Source organism: Oncorhynchus clarkii, chromosome 23 (assembly GCF_045791955.1).
Source record: "Oncorhynchus clarkii lewisi isolate Uvic-CL-2024 chromosome 23, UVic_Ocla_1.0, whole genome shotgun sequence".
NCBI classification, from domain to species: Eukaryota; Metazoa; Chordata; class Actinopteri; order Salmoniformes; family Salmonidae; genus Oncorhynchus; species Oncorhynchus clarkii.
In genome coordinates this window covers 38174196-38187246 of record NC_092169.1, presented here as the reverse complement: position 1 = coordinate 38187246, position 13051 = coordinate 38174196, and the positions used below count along the sequence as shown (strand labels likewise).

Below are 13051 nucleotides of genomic sequence, written 5' to 3'. Positions count from 1 at the left end.
CTAGGCTGCCAGCATATGGTTGGGCACATTTTTCATGCCATTACTTGAACGTTTTATTCATTTGGAAAATGCACAATTACATGATCTGAGAATAGGACTCTTTTTATTTGGACATAGACATCTAAAATGTTCAATCTTGTTTGCCTCTTTAAAATTGACCTGGGTGTTGACACTTCGTTGCCCCATTAGTATAGAATTTGTAAACACAGAATTGCGTTTTAAAACAGTTCTGGTCGCATCGATATAATCACACTTAGGGCCGCTACAACAATTAATCTACTGGATCCCAGCAGACCACACATGGAGGCCTCGAGCCCACGGGCTGTTTTCTCCGGTCTGTGTCAGCTGCCTGGAGAGACCTTCATGCCCCTTTAGGAGCCTGTCTGAACACACATCCCCTGTTTCACGGAAACACAATTTGCGGTCATTATACAGTGTTATAGACTGCATCTACAAAACTCTCCTTGTTGACTAAAACGCAAGGAACCCCCCCCCCCCCCCCCCCCCACACACACACACACAAAAAACAACATTGGACAGAAAAAAGTATAATCTTGACACAACACACTTTTTAAAGAGTTAGGCTGAAGACAAACAATAGAAAGAGAGCGATGGAGATGTGAGGTTTGCTAGAATTGGATTAGTTTAAATTCTGTTAGGTAGATTAACCTATAAGAAACAAAACAAAGTCAATTCTAAGTAGGCTATAGACCACCCAGATTCAAAGTGAGACAGAGATTAGTCTAGCTACCAGTTGATCACGCCCCGGGTTCAGACATTCAAGCAGACAGCATTTGTTGGGCTGGCCAAGTCATTTGGTGCATGGCATGTCTTATCGGCGCTAGCCTAGCCTACAGTAGCTGGGGACCAACAGTCAGCCAGTCAGGAGGAGAGTGGGGGTTCCTTGGGACCCAGTCATCAACGAGGGAGAAGGTAGACTTCATTCTCAGTAGCTACCACTATGAGTAGAGTATGCTAGAGTAGAAGACCGTTGACATTCACTGTAAAGGAAACAAGTGTCTGCTTTTGTTGGTATTTCGAGGGTGGTAAAAACTCGCCTTTATTTGTTAATTAGATGAAGCAGTCCGATAATAGCCAGTGTGGAAGTGTAGACATGTTTGATAACTCACAGTATCCATATAACTGCTTCAACTATGATGGAGATGGATACCCTTCCTGCAGCACTGATGAAGACAAGAAGATGTGTCGACCTGCTTACAGGTAGAATTCTTAGGATTAATATAGGCTTATGAATTTATAATATAATTATCAAGTATTGTTATTAGCATTATTCATGATCTAAGCTATTATAAATTATGTATTAAAATATTACATTATGTTTAGTTAGTTTTAATGTGTAAAAAAGTACTAAAAAAATGTACATTATTTTGGTATTTTATAGACCATAATATAAATCCCAAAGGAATGTAATAAAACACTTTAAAAACATTTTACTGGATTAGTTTACATTCTGTTAAAGAGATTAACCTATAAGAAACAAAACAAAGTCAATTATAAGTAGGCTATAGACCAGCCAGATTCTCAGTTTCCTTATTTTCTTAATTTCAAATAACCAAATATTGTTGTATTATTTTAATCAGATTGTGGTATTTCAACCAATATCCAAATTAAATTAGTATCATAATTAAGAATATTAAACCAGTTTCCTTGAATATAATTTGAATCCGTTTTATCAATATATTCTTGGTCAGGGTTGGGTAGGTTACTTTCTAAATGTAATCTGTTACAGTTACTAGTTACCTGTCCCAAATTTTAATCAGTAACGTCACTTTTGGATTACCAAAATTAAGTAATGTAACCTGATTACTTTCAGGTACTTTTGGATTACTTTCCCCTTAAGAGGCATGTAATCAGTTACTCTCCAACCATGTTCTTGTGAATTTCAATGTGAAAACCAACAAATAAATAATTTTACTTTTTGTAACTTTCTGTCTGCCCTTTCTCCTCAGTTACATAGCGTTGATAGCCATGGCCATCCAGCAGAGTCCAGAGCACCGGGTCACCCTGTCAGGGATCTATGAGTTCATCATGAAGCGCTTTCCCTACTACCGGTCAGGAGCTTCACATGTCTATTCAACAGACATTTTCTGGATACCTTCCACAAATTCAGTTTGACAGAGTAGTGTTTCCTTTATCCACTACAGGTCCAACCAGAGGGCATGGCAAAACTCCATACGACACAACCTCTCTCTCAACAGCTGCTTTGTTAAGGTAAGGGACATTTTATCACATGTTGTGTGATGATATTTGATCATTTGATTAAGAATCATTATCAGAGTACAAATGTTATCACAATCTTCGATACAAGTTTCACTTGATATCAGTCAGAATAATATATAAGACTATAATATTTTATCCTCATTGATTAAATATTGTATGAAACTTAGAAAATGTATTACAATAATAAGGTGACAGTAAAGACAGGCATACACGTTTACATACACATTTACCAATCGACTGTATTAATTGTTAGCAAATACTTTTTTGCACACAATATCAGCAAAAATGGTAACAGTCATAACACTGTTTCATTACAGTACTGTGTGTAGAATTCACATTTGAGCGTGATCTAAAAAATTATGGGTTTATTTCTTTTTTCTTCTTGGTGTGTTTTTTAATTTTCCCTCCAGGTTCCCCGCACAGAGGGAAATGACAAGGGGAAAGGCAACTACTGGACCTTCGCCACCGGTTGTGAGTCCATGCTCGACCTCTTTGAGAATGGCAACTTTCGCCGTCGCCGGCGTCGACGCAACATGAAGATTGGTTTCAGAGAGCCTGGGGAGCCTTTCCTTCCAGTAAACAACAACAACAATAACAACATCAACAACCAACAAAGTGGCTCCACCAGGCGGTCCGATCCTAACCCCAACCCGGACTCCTTCTGCTCCATCAGCCCTGCCCACAGACCAGGTCACCACAACCCCCTCAACCCAAACTGCCAGGGTAAACCAGAACCGGAAATTAAATTCAGTATTGACTACATCCTCTCCACCCCAGACCCCCCTCTGCCGGGCTTCAGACCCCCACATAGTGGTACAACAGATCCCCACATACACGTTCTGGAGCCCCAACACCTCAACCTGCACTTCTGGACCCTGTGAGTGTCACAGTCTTGACTACAAAGAGAGTGAGACTACATCTGAAAGACTGGATGGTTTCTCCTCCATATCTGAATTAGTAAATGGAGAGATCGAAAGACTGCCCTTTTGTGCAAGGGGATATTTTATTGACTTGTCCTGTGATTAAATAACATAGAGAGGTCAAGTATTGTGCTGTGGATCCTAGCTGATTATAGTAAATATACATTAGTCTACACTCAAAAGAAACTTGTACACTGTTCATAGTGTTGTCCCAAGGCATACATGTTTACATTACGCTTTATTCATAAAGTAGGACGTTCTGTTACGAAGGTCTGTGAAAATAATGATTTACCTATTTAATATCTATAATCTATATAATATCAATAATCTATATAATATCTTGCCTATTTTAAGGACAGGATAATACAGAGTATGCTGACTGTATGAGAAATCTGATAAAACTGAAGGGAGTGTGATATCATCATAAACTATTAAGATTAAAAGGTAATAATCTCTACAATGTTTTGGGTTAGTGAAAGTGTCAAAGCAATGAACAGGGTAAAGGGCACATGTCACAGCTGGTACTCAGCCGCTTCAACCTTGTTGTGATTGAAGGCAATTATCATGAGGTTGAATTAATCCAGGCTGAGCCCTCGCCAAACCTAATCTTTCCCAATGACCTTTTAAATTCTCCTGAGATTGATGTAGTCCATATTTAATCCAGGCACTCCATTAAAATACATTATATTCATATATTGTATGCAGGAGTTTAAACATGGGGTCTACTCTGCTAACATTTATTTCCGTTATGAGGAGGGATATCAATCATTGCCGGGTTTCTCTAGCTTGTTTGAAGGGACAATTTTCAATTTAACCTTTATATTATGCCGTGACTACATCATTCAGGACAGGAGGGGGTTCAACAGAACACAACAACACTTAACATGAGTGGCATTTAATATAGCATTACACCTGCAAGGTGAGACCGAGATGTGACCCTAGTCAAATACACGAGGCCTGCCATAACACTGCCGCAACCCCCTCCCGACCACCCTGACGCAATTATAATTAAACACACCGGCGTATGCCTCCTTGCAAATCCTGTGATCGATCAGTGATATTAACATTCATACCTGCTTGGCCCTCCAGCCAACGTCTAGCACCACCACTGTTATGGATCAGTAGGTTTCCATTAACGAAGCTGTTGATGTAAGGTGGCGCTGTGGATGTAGGCCTATTTGGGTAAATTAACTTAGCATAAAGTGCTGCAAGGCTGGTCTGGGTCTGCATGGGTCTGTGTTGAGACACCAAAGAGAAAGAACACAGGCAGGGGAAAAGTCGGTACACACATTATGTTGTCAATGAATCCTCCTATTATTGCTGTAGCTGCGGACTCAAGAGTTCTAGAACGGCGTCTATTACATTTATTAAACGTCTTCATTTCATGTTTGATTTATTTTTCTTGGTAAATATTTTTTTATTAATCCAAACATTTTCGCAAAATATTTTAAAAGCATTTTGAGGCTGTCAATATTTTTTACCTTTATTTATGTCATATTGGGCAAAAAAAAACTGACTCTGCAGCTGGCCTATCTAGCAGAAATCACCCAGTTCTGCCTACCTCCAGGACAAGACTCATCCCAATAAACGTCAACCTGCTGTGGGCTATGTTGCAGGTAGGTAATGTTGAAATGTGCAGCGCAGGGTAGATTGAGTGGAATAGGGAGAAGGAAATTGGGAAAGGAATGATCTGCAACGTTAATAACATCTAAATCATAAACACAAGTAAGTCATTTAATCTAGTGTTTATTTTATAATTGGATTTTCATTCTTGGGAGTAATTTTCAACATGACTATGTGAATCTCATTATAAATATGTGTGTTGTTGTTTATAAAAAATACAATACAGTGTATTTTTGTATATGGGGGAGGCTGTGTAATTTCTCCTTACTTGACTAACAACCATTTCTTTGAGCTGTGGTAGGAGGGGATTGGAGGGGGTAGGGGTGCAGTTTGTTGTATGGGACTTGCTTATGTACCAGTCCTACAATGGAATGCAGATTGCTGGGTAATGATATCAGGCTTGCATCTAGCTAATGAAGATGGGTTGGAATAGCCTGAGAAGCCAGAAAGGACTCACATACATTTGAATCCATTCGAAGCCCCATTTACAGAACAAGTTAAAGGGCCAGGGGTAGGTTCTGCGGGGTGGAATATGCCAGTTTTAAAATGGCTTTTAAATGTCTTTTGAATGAGAACATCAACACTGGATGTCAAATCAATGTCAGTTTAGATGTGTTTACAGTTAGATTATATTTACTGTAGCTCCTTCAGGCCCTGTATGCCTCCTGCTACTGGAGACCTGTTAGGATGTCCCTGCTAAACCCAAAGCGGGGGATTAAAAATGACTAGAAGGGTGTAAGAAATTAAATAAGATGTAAGAGAAATATGGGAAGTATCCCTTATTTTACATCACTATTCACTGAGAATTGGCATCTAACTGCCTAGCAAGCAGGGACCACTTTATATGTTGAGGCACTTCAGTGAATCTCAAAAGAAATGAGAGTAATTTGTTAGCTAATTACTATGTAGTTACGGTAGCTTGCGACGCTTAGTAAATAGCAAGTAAACATCGGACTGTAAAATAAAGCGTAAGCCCTCATTTTCAATTCAGCCTGCCTCATTTCTCCTCCACCTCCAGTTACATGTCTACTTGTTCCAGTCAGGAAGCCTGGCAGAGCTTACGGTGAGTCCCAAATGACACCTTATTCCCTTAGTATATGTCCCAAATAACACCCTATTCCCTATATTGTGCAGTATTTATGAGCAGGACCCGTAGGGCTCTTCTCAAAAGTAGTGCACTATGTAGGGAATATGGTGCCATTTGGGAAGCAGCTTACTAAGACCATAGACAGAACACAATGTCTAATCCAATGTTTGATGGACCAATCTGAGACAGCCACTTGTTGTTGCTGAGTCAACGTCTTGTAAACCATCTTCAAGAATATTATCTATGACAACATCTATAAGGGTACAGCAGACTGCTTTAAAAAGCTAACTAGCATATTCACATTATATTGTCCCATGTTTCAGTACTCACACTTCACAGTCATGTCCTTTGGGTTGAAAATACAATAATTAATATGCATTTATCATGAAATGATAGATCAGAAGACGGCAGACAATGAGATTAAAAAGTTTCAGAATCAGACCTTGACTTTATTTAATTCTTCCTTGCAATTTTAAAGACTGAATTACACAGCATGCACAATGTGTGTGTTATCATGACACAGCTCTGTGTTGCATGGAAGGTGCATTGCACACCATGTACACACACATGCAATGCAACTACAATGCACCACAGCCCTGGTCAATACACACAAACGCACGCATGCCAGTCAGTCTCTCTCTCTCACACACACACACACACACACACATGCACACAGAGACACACACGTCAGTCAATTTTGCTGCTTTGCTATGAGTGTACGGGCTGATTGACGGTCGTTAGTCCCAGTCCCTTCCAGCGCTGCTTGCACATGGCCATTTGCCTTCTCACACCCAGTTTGGCCAGTAGGCGCTGCTCACAGCTTCGAATGTGAACTGTGATTGTCATGTTTCCATTGAAACTGAAGAGAGAAGAACGTCATTAATCCTGTCTGTTTTACACCGCTACTGCCTTCAGTGGGTTCTACCACAGATAAAAGGTTATCAGTATCTTTGATACTACTATGTACTGCAAAGATCCATGGTCCCATGTAAACAACCACTAGAAAAGGGGAGGGCAAGAGACCATTGACATTAATAGAGGCTGGGCGACTGTAAGACCACTTGTTAATTCATGTTGTCGTGTAAGTCTAAGCTATTTAAGCTATGCCAGGGTTCCCCAACTGGCAGCTTGCGGGCCAAATTTGTCCTGTGGTTGGTTTATTTGGCCCCCCAAGTTTTCTGAACAAAAACTAAAAACATTTTTGTCTATAATTTAACATTATATATATATAATCTTCAAATAATATTTTTGCGGGAATCTCCTTGCGAATGATTTTGCCGAAGATTGTATCAATATGTTCATTGTTGGACATAAAACACTGCAAAAACACCAGGAAATCAGCTCCAAGTGATTTTAATTTAACCTCCTAGAGTCGATTGACGCACCGTTGCTTCAATCTAAGTGACATCACAAAACAATCCCAATAAAAATGTGTCAGTTTAAGCTAGATTTTAGTTGGTTTTTGCATTGGATGCATCTCAATCCACTGCATCCGCCAGTGTCACACTTCCGCATCTGCGGTGAAAGATGGCAAAGCTAGAGCGGTCTTTGTGAGACCATGAGACATCCTGAAATCGGTCTTCTCACGTAAACATCTGTAGCGTACGAATGGTTTGACCTACAAACTAAACTACTACCAGGCAATGGAAAGGGGAGACTCTCACAAAAACGATGGTGTTCTCCGTTTTGCTCGACGACCCCCACAAGTGTCGCGGTACCGGTTTTAAAAAACTAATGGAAGGATGAAGGTGATTTTGTGCATACCCAAAAAAAGGGGTTAAATATGTGTACAAATATATATATATATATATATATATATATATATATATATATATATATATATATATATATATATGTATTTCCTGAATTTTCTTATATCTCCTAGATTTAGGACAGACACTTCAAAACCTTGTTTCTTATGGTTTCTTTTTTGACTATCTTTTTTGCCATTTATGAATGTGTTATTCAATGTGTTTCTCTAGGCTTTAGTAGTAAAGCCCAAAATCTAAATTTTATCAATTACATTTTGTATATATTTTTTGATACCTAAAGGGGTCCTACAATTCTAAATGTAACAGCTAAATGATCCATAGTATGACCAGTTTAAAACAATTCCTTGTCAGTTTAGTACCCCATCCTCCAACAATGTCTTAGACTCTAAAGAAAATACATTTGTTCCCAGGTATTCCCACGCATAATTGAAACACGTGATCGTATACACATTTAAGCAAGGTTTAAAGTTATTATGCTTTAGACAAACATATCTGCTTGGGTTTTCTGTGTTCAATTTGCAGTCTACAAAGTATTTGTAATTATGTCCCGGCCCCCAACCATCTGTTCCAGAAAAAATCATCCCGAGGCTGAATCTAGTTGATTATCCCTGGCCTATGCTCAGACTGCTCCCTCTACACACATACTTTAATCAAGAGTTCTATGATTTTAATAATGTAATTGATTATTAGGACATCTCTATCTATTTCAGTCAATGATAACGCAGAGGCAGCTTTCCTCTCTCTCAGATCGATATCCTGTTACCACTATCGCATTACTGGACAATACGGAAGTCTTCAATGCAGTACTCGATCGCATGTGGCATGATCACATGTTTTTCTTCGAGGTTTTCATAGACTCTGGTTTTCATAAAGGTTTTGAATCTTCTAGTTATTATAATGAAAGTGTTTTGGCGGGGTCACTTAAATCATTCACATTTTCCAAAAATGTCAGATTATAGTAAATTATAGCGTTGAAATGATGAGAATGGATTATTATACAAGATTGAGATAATTCAGTAAATAATTAATCAAATATGAAATATGAACACACTGCAAAATACATGTACATTGGCATACAATTTCGCAACAAGAAGAACAAACATCCATCTAATGCAACAATATATTATTACTAAGATTTACCTTCCAAAGTGAAATCCACACGTTATGGAATAGAACAGAACATAATTTGTGGACAAGTGTCTACACATTGTCAGCAAGCTTGTGCAAAGCAACAGTTGTGCAATAGGACACGCCCATATTTTTGACCGGGAAAATGCAGCAGGCAGTATGGAGCAGAATGTGAGGAGCCAGTTATGCTCCAGATGAGGTGATCCTAAACAACCAATGGGAGAGCCCCTAGACTACTGGCGGTTAGGTCCTGCCCCCCTAAGGAAGAATACGGATGATAGAGAGCCATGGGGTGAGGATTGGAGGGAATGCAGTGTTTCCACAGCAAGGTGAATGGTTACTGTAGGTCAAATTAGACTAGAGTACTGTATGTGAGGCAGAAGCCATGAAAAGGTTTAATTCTGTTCCACAGTACACTAATGTACAGTAATGTACTTTGTTTTATTTATTTGCAAGCATATGTAATCATGCACAGCCAAAACTGCACACAAATGTATCAGACAAATTGATACAGTCTAGACTCAACATAAGTATATATACAGCATTAAACTATATACTGTAAGAAGAAAAAACCAAAGGGATAAAGTTGGAGCAGATTACACTGCTATAGCGTTTTATTGGTGTTCAACACATGCATGAGTCAAACAAGTGAGCTCCAAAAGTATTGGAACAGTGACACATTTGTTGTTGTTTTGGCTCTGTACTCCAGCATTTAGGATTTGAAATGATACAATGACTACGAGATTAAAGTGCAGACTGACAGCTTTTTAATTGAAGGATATGTCCATCCATATCAGGTGAACTGTTTAACAACTAAACACTTTTTGTACATAGTTCTCCCATTTTAGGTGACCAAAAGTATTGGGACAAATTCACTTGTGTATCAAAGTACTAAAAAGTTAAGTATTTAGTCCAATATCCATAGCATGCAATGACTACATCAAGCTTTTGACTCCACACATTTTTTTGGGATGCATTTGCTGTTTGTTTTGGTTGTGTTTCAGATTATTTTGTGCCCAATAGAAATTAATGGTAATTAATGTTGTGTCATTTTGGAGTCACTTTTATTGTAAATAAGAATATATGTTTCTAAACACATCTACATTAATGTGGATGCTACCATGATTATGGATATTCCTGAATGAACTGTGAATAAAGATGAGTGAGAAAGTTAGAGGCACAAATATCATACCCCCAAGACTTGCTAACCTCTCACCATTATAATAACAGGGGAGGTTAGCATTTTTTGGGAGGTATGATATCCACATCTGGCTTCTTCACTTGCGAGATCATCTGAGACCAGACACCTGGGCAGCTGATGAAACTAAGGAGTTTTTCTGTTAATAAATCTAAATTCTGATTGACTGGTCCAGGCTCCCCAGTGGCTGCACCCCTGCCCAGTCATGTGAAAGCCATTAGAGCCTAATGAATGTATTTCAATTGTCAGATTTCCTTACATGAACTAAAATTGTTGAAATTGTTGCATTTATATTTTTGCTCAGTATACTTCAATTGGGGCAGGCAGGTACAGTAGCTTAGTGATTAGAGCGTTGGACTATTAACCGAAAGGTTGCAAGATCAAATCCCCGAGCTGACAAGGTAAAAAGCTGTCATTCTGCCCTGAAGGCAGTTAAACCCACTGTTCCTAGGCCATTATTGAAAAAAAGAATTTGTTCTTAACTGACTCACCTAGTTAAATAAAAGTAAAAAATAAATAAAAAAAATACACATAAGTGAATTTGTCCCAATACTTTTGGTCCCCTAAAATGGGACGACTATGTACAAAAAGTGCTTCTAATTTCTAAACGGTTTACCCAATATGGATGAAAACACCTTCAAATTAAAGTGTAGAGTACAGAGCCAAAACAACAAAAAGTGTCACTGTCCCAATACTTTTGAAGCTCACTGTAACACAGTAAACAGCAGAAGCAGTAGGCATACATACAAACTCCCTTATAAAATACCCTTTATTTTTCACCATATACACATTATTTGTTCTAAGAGCAGGCTTCAAAGTGACCACCTGGCAAGCTAAGTCATACCTGCCTTGATTATACAATATAAAGTATAGAATCAAAGTTCCACTGAGCAAGCTAGATCAATATCAAGCTATATTAAACTATGTATACTGGATGGCACACATAGCAATACTTCTTCCCCCTCCAATACATCAGATGTACAGGCTTATAGCAGGGCAACCCTTCTACATGCACACACCATATTTCCACCATATAGAAGAGACGGAAAACCTTTTCAGAATGTGCAATGTCAACACTTCTTTTAAAGTGTCTTTCAGAAGCGAGGTCATTTCTGACGCCTATGATGTTGGTTCATCATGTGCTAGGCTGTCCCATGGTGTGTGTGTGTGTATATATATATATATATATATATATATATATATATATATATATATATAAAAGACAGAGGGGAAGATACAGTAACATGACTGTACTGCTTGTTCAACAAACCATGGAAAAACAAATTCAATAGGGTTATTTTCTTAGTTACAAACCAACGAGTGGACACTTGCCATAAATAGTGACCGGATTAATTTGCAACAACTTTAACGAATACATTTATACAATCTAACATCGAATCAGCATAAATCAGTGTAGGAAAAACTGTTGGAAGTCCATAAACGATCAAAACATGTTTAACACATGAAAAACCTTGATCGGTCTCATAAAGCAGTTCATGACTTCATTCTGCTTTGTAAAATAAAACTATTTCAAATACTGATAGAGCAGAAGAAAATACTAAATAAATTATTCCTACACATGTCAATATTTCAAAATTCTCTGTTGATTACAGATATGTTAAACGTACCAACTCACTCAACTAGATCTTTTAATAATAACACAACGGCAGGACTGTCATGTGTTTGTGATTATATGAAACAAGAAAGAGAATAAAGATGATTTCAGTACTCCATGTTCTTGCACATACCAGTAAAGCAGTGTTTCTGAAAACATCAATGTCACCTTCGCTAAATGGTGAGAGCCTGGCTCCCACTCAGGCCATCCCTCTTTTCAGCACAGTCACTGTTTCTGATCAGCTGTTGAGACCATTGAGCTAACTGGCTAGCATCTGAGTGATGTGCCAGCACAGCCAGCAAGAGACAAGAACATGGTAGAGTTCAGGTGAAAATATAACATTGGACTCCCCAATCGGAGACCAAATGTCCCCTTCATAGTGTTCAGAAACATCTCTTCCATAGGTTTATTTTTTACATCAACTAGACAAAACTTCAGTCCATTAATTCAGTTATTATTCAACACCAGACATACAATATTCAGTCTGCCTCCATATCTGTACTGAAAACCACATTACAGACTTTAGGTTTAAAGTTATTGTTCTCATAAGACTGACTAACACATTATCACTTCTGACTGACTCTTACAGCATTATCAGCTACTCTATTCACTATGAATGTAATGCAATCATGCTTGGGCAACACGACAATATCTGGTCTTTGGCTTCCCAACAGCATTGCACCTGTCCCAATATATGGATGAACAGAAAATCATTGTCAGGTAGATACTACTTATTTGTTCGTTAAAATAAAATGTTTTACACCTAAATAAAACAACCATAGCAGTGCATTTAATGATTTAATGATTGTCGTCTTACTCTAAAAAACATCAAATGACAATGAATAACCCGAAAATAAATATCTACAAACTAATATTCTAGAATTCTACACACTCAAAAACAAAAGTTAAATGGATAAAGTAAGACATCCAGTCAGGGGCTATAATGGACAATATAATATACTTGGAATTAAACACATCGCAAAAACAATACAATGATCCAGAATATTCCCCAATCATACATATCATGATATATTTCAATACTACCTGCCCTCGTCTGACCTATAAAAAAGGTTAACATGAACTGTCCCTGGACTTCATTTAGCTCCCTTTGGACGTCCCTTTCAGTCCGAGGAGGGATTGAAGGGTGGATGGATCTGTTAACACATGCAGTAGAGTAGGGGACGACTGGATAGGGATGGCCTCTTGCTGTCAGAACAGAGCAGAATATGTGTAGTGCTGTAGGCAGGGTACGTCTCATATTACCCTTCAGAGGAAGACCAGCCCCGGGACAGAGTGAGCTGCTGGTTTATAAAGATGGCTGTTGATACTCCACAGTCCTTCTTACGCTGGAGAAAGTTCCAAACCAACTGTTAGATAGGGACTGTTGATTATGGGAATACATTGCAACCTTGTCCCTAATGAAGCTGGTTTCTTTCAACAACAAAAACAACAAAAAAAAAGTACAAT

The 13051-nt window shown here is 38.3% G+C and overlaps 1 protein-coding gene across 1 annotated transcript; it reads left to right on the top strand.

Annotated features, from left to right (window-relative positions):
- Positions 1-1075: 1075 nt before the first annotated feature.
- On the top strand, positions 1076-3122 carry LOC139382042 (forkhead box protein L3-like). Its single transcript, XM_071125992.1, has 4 exons — positions 1076-1221; positions 1971-2072; positions 2166-2232; positions 2652-3122. Exons 1-4 carry the CDS (start codon positions 1076-1078, stop codon positions 3120-3122), a joined length of 786 nt encoding a protein of 261 aa, XP_070982093.1.
- Positions 3123-13051: the final 9929 nt, after the last annotated feature.

What these genes read in the sequence shown, in the direction of transcription:
- LOC139382042 (XM_071125992.1), top strand. Translation starts at nt 1,076, where the DNA reads ATGAAGCAGTCCGATAATAGCCAGTGTGGAAGTGTAGACATGTTTGAT. An exon ending in ATGTGTCGACCTGCTTACAG is followed by an intron (nt 1,222 to 1,970) that starts GTAGAATTCTTA and finishes CTTTCTCCTCAG; the next exon opens with TTACATAGCGTTGATAGCCA. An exon ending in AAGCGCTTTCCCTACTACCG is followed by an intron (nt 2,073 to 2,165) that starts GTCAGGAGCTTC and finishes TATCCACTACAG; the next exon opens with GTCCAACCAGAGGGCATGGC.